General features: G+C 44.1%; 1 protein-coding gene across 5 annotated transcripts in view; it reads right to left on the reverse strand.

Moving 5' to 3' along the window:
- Window positions 1-12,213, reverse strand: part of Mast4 (microtubule associated serine/threonine kinase family member 4) — a 611,732-nt gene that overhangs the window by 162,897 nt on the left and 436,622 nt on the right. For 3 of the 5 annotated variants that reach the window (XM_013353547.2, XM_013353546.2, XM_013353545.2), the window contains exon 1: window positions 3,386-3,805. The exons of the other annotated variants lie outside the window; for them this stretch is intronic. In XM_013353547.2, the coding sequence (XP_013209001.1) occupies window positions 3,386-3,477 (92 nt within the window). In that variant the 5' untranslated portion in view covers window positions 3,478-3,805. Of the gene's footprint in view, window positions 1-3,385; window positions 3,806-12,213 lie in introns of those variants that run through there. 5 annotated transcript variants of the gene reach the window in all.

Raw genomic sequence — 12,213 nt, forward strand, 5'->3', positions numbered from 1 at the left:
AGAAAGAAATCAAGCATCTCCAGGCCCTCTAGAGCATTTCAGGACAAGCAAAGACCAACCAGGAAACCCAGAAGCATGTGACCCAGAGGAGACATGGCTGCAGGACACTTGACCTCCTCTTCGCCAAGTTTTTAATCCAATGGGAAAAGAAAATGCACTCTAACAGGTGCTGACGTGGATGCCCGCAGCTCCTTTCCATTGTCAGAGATTCCCAACGGATGGCAGGCATATCTACAGATCAATGAAGTTAAAGTCGCATTCAGCACTTACTCCATTCTCAGCAGAGAAGCTGGGAAGAGCCTGTCTATGAAGTTCAGATCTGTGTCTCTCATGCAACAGAACAGTGGTATTGAGATGGTTTGAGAAGTGGGGGAAAGAAGGAAGGTGTATGGACAGACAGCTACACGAAAACCATTTCCAAAGGACTCTGGTCCTTAGTCTGCATATACTCAGACAACCCATGCCTCCTATGGCTGTACTACATATGGTGTACAAGGATTTCGGTGCCATCCGAAATATCTGTGTGAAAGTCAATCTGTGAGTCCCTTTCCCCAGGAACTCCGGGAGTTTCAGGCCAGGCAGGACGCCGAGTCTGTGTGAACAGAGAAATGAACAAGGTTGTGCCAGGCTGGACCAGCAGGACAACTGCGATGAAACAAACCCATGGCCTGCATGGTGACAGCATCTGCCATAGCTCAGATTTTTAAGGTGTGAATGAAGAAGCATCCGATCTTCTATTTAAGTGGTACATCGTTCCTATCCCAATGAGTTCTATGTCGCTCACTGACAGGCTTAGAGCTAAATTTCACTCCTAGAAGTTGGTATTTCCTAACAGGTAACAACAAAGTTCGATGTGAACCAGAAAAAGTAGCATCTATCACACAAGTCAGCTAGTGTGCAGACAGGACAGTAGCCCAGTAGAAAAGACAGCACACTTTGGAATAAAGAGATCCTTTGGAAAGGACAAACTTCCCAGGTAGAGAGAGAGAGACTTGGAAAAATCAGGATCTAGATCCATTAAGAGACATCCCAGAAAGGGAAGGTCACAGAATATGCACACATTTCCCACATGCTTGGGGAAAGACACAGCTGATCTGTGCAGCTACACACACCACAGGAGGGTCTCTGCCCTTTCAACCTTCCATGACTACAGACAAGCTGAGCTCCCTCATCTGAGAACTCAAAGTCCAAACGGCCAGAAAATCACAAACTGAGTACGTTCCTACGTTTTGGGTTTTAGAGTTGTTTCTAATTAGAGACGTTCCACCAGTGACATCTATGCACATAATCCGAACTCCAAGAATACCTGAAATCAAAAATACATTGTTTCTAAGCATTCTGGATCAGGGACGCTAGATCAGTAAGTACAAAACAAGGCTATCCTGTTGATAGACAGTAAGTAGATGGGTGGCTGCTGAGGTGGTCTGTGGGGCACATTTGCAAACACCAGACTCCAAGAAAGGAAGAACAGAACCCATCTTTCTGTTTTCCTGAACTGAAGACATATGTCCATGACTTGGAGAGTGGAAACGGCTCTCCCCAACTCTCCTGGCCCAGGTTACATCAGACTTAATTGGAGTGAGCAGGCTAGACCAGATACTGTCCTAAGACACAGGTCTGTCCAGCCTGAGAATTCCTCACGCAGCAGACTCTTTCCATGGGACCATCAACAGGTGGGCAGGGATGAGGAAAAAAGGTTCCACCTGCTTTTCAGGACCAGACACTCGGGTACAATGGCAGGGCCTCTTTATCTGGCTCCAGGTGAGGGCGGAACTGTGGCACAGTCAGGACTGCCCTCCCGGGAAACAAAATGCTCTAACCAAACAGAACAGGTGAGAACCTTGGCATTTAGCATGGCGAGACACAATGGCCCATTCACAGAGATTCTGTATTTCTCCTCAACTTTACTTGTTATGTTGAAAATTTGGGGGCATGGAGGACACAGTGAAAGAGCCCAGGTATATCATAAAACAAGCAAAACAGCTGAAGAATCCAATGGGGTTTAGGGATGTCAGCATTGTTCAAGTTGCATTAGTATGATCTTAAAATCTTCCAGATCTCTCTCCTCTCTCTCTCTCTCTCTCTCTCTCTCTCATACACACACACACACACACACACACACACACACTCGCACGCACGCATGCGCACAAACACACAGATATCAGCACGTATATGATTTGTGGATGTGTATATGTATATATGTATGTGTATGTACTCTAAGCTACAAAAAAATACCTTAAAAATTCAAAAAGAGCCGGGCGGTGGTGGCGCACACCTTTAATCCCAGCACTCGGGAGGCAGAGGCAGGGGGATCTCTGTGAGTTCGAGGCCAGCCTGGTCTACAAGAGCTAGTGCCAGGACAGGCTCCAAAGCTACAGAGAAACTCTGTCTCGAAAAACTAAAAAAAAAAAAAAATTCAAAAAGAAACATGACTAACTTTTGGAAGCACTTTATATCTGCATTAACACTATCCATAGCTACAGGTATTGCTCCACCAAAAAAGCTATTTTCTTGTACTTCTCTAAAGAGCAGAGAACAGAGATTGCAAAGTTCCAAATCTGATAGTCGGCATCCTGTTTATTTGACTGGACCGTTTCAAGCATGTTTGCACATATATGCCAAACTAAATTTTGGTTTTCAAAAAGCATCTGTATTTACACAATGGCGGGGGTGTAACCCTCTAAAAGAACATCAACGCTACTGGAAATGGGGAGGAGACATGCCTCCTTTAAATCATAATCTCACTCCAGCCATCTGCAAACACTCTCTGACCTCCCTTTCACTTGCAGAGGGAATCCCATCTCGACTCCCAACCAACTCTACCCCACCTACAGCCATTCTGCCAAATATATAGTACAAATGAAAGACCAGCCCGATCTGAGTAATAAATGTCAGCAAAACAATAAAAAGTCAAAATGCTAAAGTTGTACAGATCTTCTTTAAAAGCAGTCAGTGAGAAATAGGATCACTGGGTTATCTCTGCAACACAGATTCACATCTTATAAATCGATGGATGGAATATCTGAGGTAGGGGAGCCTCCAGGAGGTTCTCTATAAGGAATGCCGGTAGGCCCAGGTCTGGGTGAATGAAATGATAAAAATACAAGTAGATAAATGGACAGAGACAAAGCGCCCCATTGCAAGGCAATGTCTGATTATCCACACTGCAAAAGAATTCTGAGCAGAGCGCTCACGAAACCCCAGGAAGCCCCGCAGAGGAGAGGAACCACTGAAACAGAGACATTCTCCCCCTCCCCCAAGAAGGTACAAACTTTTCAAACTGTCACCAACAAACAAAATGCCAGGTGCGGTGAGGACCCGGCAGCCCCCAGCCTCTGGTAGAGAAAGCCTTCCCTACTCCAGAGGAAGATCCCGCGTTTTTTACCTTTGTGTGCGCCGAAGTCTGTTCCCACTCCTCAAATGAGGCAGAGTAAAGTTTGAGAGCACAGTCCAGAAATTGGGGTCAGACATATCCATAGCTTTCTTTCTTCAATTCACTGTGAGTTCAAGGCCACGAGTTCAAAACGGAGATGGGAGGAAAAATAAAGGGGGAAAAATGTCCCAATTATCTATTAGCTCCCTCCAGAGAAAAAAACGTGCGGTGAACTGTGGTCTCAGGAACAACTCGGTGCCTGTCTGAGAATTACCCGTCCCGTGCTGGCCTTTAATTAGTGCACAGCCATCTGAAAGGTTCAGGAAACTTATTTCCTCTTGTGTTTGCCCTCTCTTAGGAAGCCCCGGCCAGCTATAAACAGTAATTACAAGAGTTTAGCCTGCGTTCTGCTCAAAATGCTGTCTCGGTGTGATTCAGTCCAAGGTACTTTGTCATCTGTTTGGCAGATACCATTTGCAGCTCCTGGGGGGAGGTGGTGGGAGGACTATTTTAAGTCTATGGTTCCGGGAGGCTGTTGCTTATCAGCAAACCCATTCACATCCGAACATGCCCAGTGCGAAGCTTCCTTTTAGCGTCTACATACAAGGAAAAGAATTTGTACAGCAAAAGCTCCTCTTGCCCTCCCCTTCTGGGAGGAAAAAAAAAACCAACACCATAGAAACTTGAACGCACTTTTAGAAGATTGGCCTATCGGAGGACTTGAATCTGACACCTTTATGTAGGGTCCAGCTGGAAGGAGGGTGGCCCAGCCCTGGCACAGTCCCCAGCTGGGCCTCCTGGGGAAACAGAGCGGCCCCCTAGTGTACTCTGCCCAGGAGCAGGCGCAGGGAGCATCCTCGCAGCTCCCCTATCCCAGAGTGTGAAATGGATCCGTCCCTCAAAATAAATAAATAACTCCAGCTGCTGCGCCAGAACACGAGTGTGTGCTGTACACACCTGAAGGCTTGGGTGAGTCACCCTAGGACCTGGCACATTCAGAGGGAAGGCCACAATTGTGCCTGATGACCAGGAGCTGACACACCTGTTGTCTGGGAGAAACACGCACACGCCAAGCCACTACACTCACCCAAAAACCTCAGAGACACAAAATTCACGAGTTTACACCCACTCGATGGATGACTACAGTGCACACCTGTTTGGCCGCACGGACTCGAAAGATGGATCTAGTTTATGTCGCTTATCACATCAACACATACTACCTGGAACTGATTTAACAACTTCAATCTTTCCCCTTCCATTAAGTTAGAATTTGAAAGGAACGTAATTAAGGGATGAATCTGATTGTTTTCATTTTGAAGAAACGCACAGTATTTAAATAACTTATCAGACCACAAATATTCAAAAGTATATAAAGAAAAAAATTACAATTTAATTATTTACTTTTAATTTAATATGTATCTCTATATATAAATATATAAATTTATAATATATAAATCTTGTGGTCCACAGAAATATTTTCTCACCCCAAGACTCCAAAATAATACTTGTGTTTGTTTGATGATAATTTTTGTTTGTTGGTTGGTTTGGTTTTTTGAGACAGGGTTTCTCTGTGTAGCCCTGGCTGTCCTAGAACTCACTCTGTAGACCAGGCTGGCCTGAAACTCAAGAGATCTGCCTGCCTCTTCCTCCCAAGCACCAAGATTAAAAGCATGTGCCACCACTATCTGGCTGATTTTAAGTCTTATAAAGGGCATTCATACCCACAACACCACTTTCTTCCAGAATCTCCACAGATTTTTGCAACTTGTAGAAATAAAAGAAAATCATAGAATCCGCTCAATTTTACACACAAGAAACAGATCTTCAGCAGTTCAGTGACAAGAGACATATTTTCCAAATTCCTAAGAGCTTTGGTTCAGTGTCTTTGTCATCTCTAAGGTCATCCATCCCTTGTTGGTTTTTGAATGTTTTGAAGTACAGCTACCCTTTTGCACTGACAGCTTCAAGCATACTCACAGTGAAAATATGTAAAGAATACCCAGGTGTGGTGGTGCACACGTGGAATCCCAGCTCTCAGGGGAGGCTGAGACAAACCACTGCCTGGGTTCTAGGACAGTCTGCTCTATACAGCAGGACCCTGTCTCAAGAATACAAAGCCAAAGAACTAACAATAACAACAAACCTCGTATATAAAACTGTGTGACTAGTGAACATGCGTGCTCGCATTCCCAAACAATATGTTACAGCAATTATTTACTCAGCTTGCATATTTTATTTTATATTGAACATTATCTAGAAGATTTACCATAAGTGGGAGGATGTGGCACTCATATGCAAATATTCAGTCTTATACAAATGTTGTTGAAGTTTTTAAATGTTTATTTTATTTGTGTACATGTATGTGCCTGTTTGTCTATATGTGCTCCGTGGCACACAGGTATCCAGCAGTGTCCAAAGGAGGGCATCACAACCCCTGGAACTGGGAAAACAGACAGTTGTGAGCCACTAAATGTGCTGGGCATTCAACCTGCAAGAGCAGCAAGTGTTATAAACTGCGGAGCCATCTCTTGGGCCCCATTTGTAGGAAACTTGGACATCACTGGTCTCTGGCATCCTTCAAGATCTCTAGAATTTGGACCCAGTGGATACCTACAGGAATCATCTAAATGACTGTTCAGAGGCAGATAAAAAGTAGCTCCGAAGCCATAGACAGACTTCTCACTAGTGACAGTGTGCCTGGGCCATTCTCACTAGTGACACTGTAGCCTGCCATTCTTTGCTTTGGAGGGTTTCCTGTACTTTGGAAAATGTTGGACAGTATCCTAGACTCTTCCCACTGGAAAGCAAAAATGCCCATCAAAAATGTCTGCACACACTGCCAATGCCATTTTGTCGGGGGCCACTGTTCTAGACAATGGCTCTGAGAAAGGTGTCACGTTGTCTTTGAATCTGGACTCAACACGTAACGTGACTTTAAGCAAGTTACTCCAACTCTGCCTGTTTTCCCTAATTATAATATAGGTCCCTAACAGGACCAACCTCTGGGAGTTGGCATACATAAAGGATAATGAGATGACACGTATAAAACCCCATCAGTGACTCAGTACTGACGATATAAAGACTCTAAAAGCAAGCTTCCTTCCCTCATTGTAACCCGGAGCTGAGGGCACTATGGCATGTTCTGTGCTCACCAGGCCCGGAAACTGGGTCTACCCAGTGTGATGGTAGTCACACTGGACTCTGATTGACTGTTGCTGCCACCTTCCCTACAGCATGTGACTTTCTCAAGGTTAAGGCCATGCTTTATTGCTCTCTGTATTTCCAGAAACCCGACAGTTCCTAACTTACACAGACATTTTTTTTACTTTAAAATATTTTCTTTTATTTTTGGAGACTATAGTATAATTATATCATTTCCTCTTTCCCTCCCTTCCCTCCAAATGCTTACATATGGCTTTCCTTGCTCTATTTCAAATTCACAGCATATTTATTATTATTATTTTTTAAATTTATTTATTAAGGATTTCTGCCTCCTCCCCGCCACCGCCTCACATTTCCCTCCCCCTCCCCCGATCAAGTCCCTCTCCCTCATCAGCTCGAAGAGCAATCAGGGTTCCCTGACCTGTGGGAAGTCCAAGGACCACCCACCTCCATCCAGGTTTAGTAAGGTGAGCATCCAAACTGCCTAGGCTCCCCCAAAGCCAGTACATGCAGTAGGATCAAAAACCCATTGCCATTCTTCTTGAGTTCTCAGTAGTCCTCATTGTCCACTATGTTCAGCAAGTCCGGTTTTATCCCAGTTTTAAAGACGCTCTTTGAATACACAGTTCCAATATCCAGGTGTCTACTAATTCTATGATATCCAAAGTGACCAGTGTGAACAGATGCATCGGTACTCTCATAGAACCCCAAATTCCTCACAATCCTCCAAGAAGATTATTACATTCTTAAGACTCTCTCTCACCAACTCATTGTTACCAAGAGATGGAAGGATACTAGAGGCAACATTCCTCAGCTCCTAGCATGGCATCGGGAAATACCACAGTCAACCACAAGAAAAACTCCTGCTTGAGTACCATCTTCACATTCTACAGACAAACCAGACTTTCTGAGATTTCTAATGAAGAGGGGTGACTATATATCATAGCTGCCATAGAAGAGCAATCAAGAAGGTGAAAGAGGATTTGAAATTGTGCTACAAAAATCGTGAATTCAAGTATCTCTCTGCTGAAAGCAGACATTTGAGGGTTAAGAAGTATCATACCCCGTATGGAGCTAGGTTTGCATCCACAGAAGAGGAGGAGGAGGGGTGGAGAGTTGGGGGCGTCAAGTTTCCTAGAACAGTTTTTAGTCACAAGTCAGAGATATACATAGAGTGAGAATTCAGCTCTGGATGAACTGAAGACCTGACGTCTGTACTTCCCAACTTTCACATCCTCCACGGTCCTTCTAGAAAAGTTCATGTACTTGGCACTGCCTATGAAGATGGCAGCAGCTAAAATGAGGACGCTGATGAAATCAAATCTTTATCTTTCCTCTTCTCTGCCTCTGCTCTCAATGTTGGGCAATATCTCAAACTCTCAGGTACTAATCACTACTGTTAAGATTTTTTTTCTCATTATTTTTCTTCTTCTTATTTTTTCTCATTTTATTCTTATTATTAAGTGTGGGATGAACATACATCTGTGCAGGTGCCCGAAGACTCCAGAAGAGGGCACTGGATCCTGCTGACCTAGAGCAACACAACATGGATTCTGGGAACCAAATTCTGGTCCTCTGCAACAGTCGCCCATGCTCTTATGTGCCAGGCCATCTCTCCAGCCCCGATGCTAGTCATATTAACTAAATATATTTTAATATTTTTTTTACTGAAAGCTTCTGGGAAGATCTGGAAGATTTCCACACTGAAAACATAAGACTAGGTAAAGTACCCACACAGCGAGTGATGAATTACCTAATACAGAGCCAGTTCATGATAGATTCCCACACTCACTAATGATAAGAGTAGGTGTGACACTCCAGTGGAACCTGTCTTCTAACCTGTTTGACTTGATTCAGGAACCTGTGATTCAGAAGACGAGGCAGTCAGTAAACACGGGATTCAATTTGTCAGAACTACTGACATTTTTCTACAGACAAAATAATTACAGAGACAGAAAAGGAAGCACAGTTGAATTGCAATTGCGATCGAGCTGTGACTGCAGCACCAAGAAGAAAGTTCTTAAGCAGAGAGCTGGTCTAGGCCAACACACAGACACTCAGGCAAGGGCTCGCTGGACAAGCAGTAAATCGACACAGCACAGGAGAGCGTTTGGGATGCAGACTGCTCACTCATTCATCAGAAGGGCATTTGCAGCCACTGCATTTCCAAGGAGGGGAAATGCGATGGGAAAACAAGCTTGTCATTCTACTGGGCCGTTAGCTCTGGAAGACATGGTGTACAATAGACGGTCTCCTCCTTCACGATTCATTCCCCTGGAATCTTAAAAACACATGTCCTCCTTACAGACTTCCTGCTCTCCCTCCAGATCAATGCCACACAGAATGGAGTGACAAGCTGGTATCTATAGACTCTTCTCAGCATCCTATGAAGGGACTAAGTGTCCTGGGACAATGTGTTAGGACTGGGATGCTGTGCTCGGGAGAAAGAACACAGAACACAAGGAAGAACAGCAGGTTAAAGAAGAGTTTCCTAGTGTTATTAAACATATGGGTGCCCACAATACTCAAATATTAAAAAAATAAATGATGATGAACTGGGAGGGATATATTTGAATGCTGAAACCCATAGCAGACAATAATCACATTGTATCATCCTAGACAAAGTTAAAAAAAAAAAAGTAGAACCGTAAGTTAAGATAAAGTTGTGGGGAAAACAATTAATTAGTAAAGACAGTTGATTTCTCTTTCCTAACAATTTACCAGAGAACCATATATAAACCTCATTGGTCTCATGAAGGACAAGTTGGAAATGGTGACAGGACAGGACGAAAGAAGGGCAAAATGGGAAGAGGATCCCAGGAGAAGCAGAAGTTTGCACAGGTAGCAGACAGCCAGTAACTTCAATAAATCTAAGAGAGAGAGAGATGGGAAATGAGGACTTTTCCACCCAAAGGAGCTCCTCGACATGTATGCTGGATAAACATGGTGGGTTGATATGTATGAAGGCTAAGAATGGTGGGGCAGGCCTCGGGAGCGGGCAGGGAAGCACTTCTAGGAAGGAGGCCCTGGCAAGTGTCTGCTCTGTCTAGCAGGGGAAGGCCCTGTGAGAAGGCCACAACTGAGTCAGAGAGAGCGCCCCCCAGAGGAGAGCATGGCATGCTACCAGAAAAGGCCATAGGCAGGAGGTTACTGGGAGATCCATAGCTAAGTAGTGTGCAGATCTGAATGAGAATGGCCTTCATGGGATCATAGATTTGAATGCTTGGTAACTAGTTGGTAAAACTGTTTGGGAAAGATTAGAAAGTGAGGCCTTGGAGGAGATGAGTCACTGGTGGTAAACGCTGAGGTTCTAGGAGTCCACCTATTCCCATTGAACCCTCTTCTCCTTGTCTCTTGATACACGTTCTTTCTAGTGCCCCAACACAATTTGCCTGCCTGCCTGGGCCATGCTCATGCTTCCTGCCATGATGACTACAGACTTTAACCCTCTAGAACCGTGAGCTCCTGCATTGAATGCTCCCTTTATAAGCTGCCTTGGTCATGGGATCTCTTCCCAGCAATAGAACAGTAAGGCAAGTGGGCTTCTTGACTCTAAAACAGCCGTCTGGGGTACATATCAGCGTTGTGTGATATTTTGATCACACTCTGACAATAGAGTTTGCTTTGGCTCAGAGGGCAGAGCTAGCCGCTAGCTGACCAAACTTAACCATACAAGTTTTGGAGGACTGAGGCCAGCTAGAGAGACAGAAAGTAGTAAGGCAGGCTTAGCGAGAATCTCAGCCCTTTCGGGTTGAGGAACAGATGAGGTAGGAGGTTACTGGTCCGTTCTCTGATAATACAGGTTCTTACCCTCATATCTGACTCCCGATTCTTTTATTGCTATAGAATCATTAGATAAACACGTCATATCAGTAAATCACAGTGACACAGAGCATGAGCCTCTAACAAGATATCAAAATAATCATGAAACAGAGGGAGAGCAACTCCTAGAAGTCACTGCTCTCTCACATACAGGAAGGCTTCACTTAGAGAGCAAGACTAGATCTTCCTAGCCTTGAGCTGAACTCTGCAGCCGTTTGTTCGGGGTAGTCTCTGTGTAAGCATGGCACCAGCAGAGGGTGAGACACATCTCTCTCCTGGGTTCTATCATCGACAGCGCCTGCACAATAGAGGTCAGTCCCTATCAATATCCACATTTGCTTCAGATAAGTTCTCCTCAGAGAAGAGCTCCTTGCAGGCTGGGGCTCTCCTTCCTTCATCTTTAAATCTTTAATACCATCAGTGGGTTGAAAGCTAAAACAAAAGAGAAGCAAAGACAGAGAAATGAGCAAGGGGTTGAACAATGAGGGCTGTAGTCAGTGAGGGTAAGAAGAGACGGAGGGTGAGCTTGTTCACAGGTCAAAACTTTAACAGGTTTTTCCTGCCTGTTCCTATTTGAGTGTCACCGATCTGTAAGTCCATTCCATTATTTACATGTGCTGGATGCACTAAGAACATCTATCTATTATCTCAGACTGTAAAATGCCACAAAATAGGGACCTAGGCACATGCATTTAATTATGAGATGGTATAGATATACGATCTATATGCTAAATGCTAAATGCTTTTTTTGGTGGCTGCAGTGAGCCCCAGTCAGTACAGAATACATCTCAGGATGGAGCTACTTCAAGGACATGGTGCTACTTGATCCAGAAGCCTGGGACCAAGGTCCATCATTTCTCATTCCGCTTCCGAGCATGAATTACAGCGCAATTATAAGAAGTGACAATTTGGTTGCAGAGAGTAGGTGTAGTTATATTTAGCCCTTTAGAGCGGACACCAAGACCTTTCTGTAACATAAGATTATGGTTAATTTATCAGTTTATCTTTTCTCGAGTATTTTTCCAGGTCAGATAACTATGGTTAAAGAAAATTATCCCCATTAAAATGGGAGAAAGGAGTTACAACGAAAGTACCACAAAGAAGCGTGCAGACAGAGGTAGAGACAGTGCTTCTGCAATGAGAAGAATGTTACTCCATTGTTAAAGCTGATTCAAACTGTCATGAAGCAGGATAACATGTCGGTGAGGACATGGAAGTTAGCCAGGCAGTTTCCAAGCAAGGTTCAGCTGAGTTTCATTAAGTTCCATAATTTTGATACTGTTGTTCTTTTGGGGAAGACCGCACATGCGCAGGGAATACAGTGTCCCACCGGACTACAATTCCCAAAGGCATTCGGCGTTAGACGAAAAAGCCACACATTCACAGAGCATATTTCCCGACGTGCCTAGCTCCCCCTTAAAAATGGGGAACGCCATTAACTCGCCCCTTTTTTCTCTTTACCCCCGTCCCTCACCTATCGTCACCCGCCCCATTAAAGTTTACCCACGTGGGACCACCACGCATTTCCTGTTTCCTTTCCAACCCCGTGGAAAAAACAACAGATACCAATAGAAGTTTTTGAAAAAAATGCTAACTCATAGGGGCATAAACAAAATGTCAGCCATGAATAGCTATTGGAGAACTGTGATTAAAAATATCAGATATAATTTTTACCTGTCAAAGATTAAAACACAATAGTATTCAATGTCAGTGAAGGCATAGGGAGACAAGTACACTGTACCAATGTTTTATAATCAATTTGGAGGACAAAAACACACATATGTATACATATACACAAACACATACTGATAAACCAGCCCTGCCTCCATCTTAGTCTTGAATTCAGTATTGTAGTA

This window comes from Microtus ochrogaster, unplaced genomic scaffold, assembly GCF_000317375.1.
Source record: "Microtus ochrogaster isolate Prairie Vole_2 unplaced genomic scaffold, MicOch1.0 UNK11, whole genome shotgun sequence".
In the NCBI taxonomy this organism is placed as follows: domain Eukaryota; kingdom Metazoa; phylum Chordata; class Mammalia; order Rodentia; family Cricetidae; genus Microtus; species Microtus ochrogaster.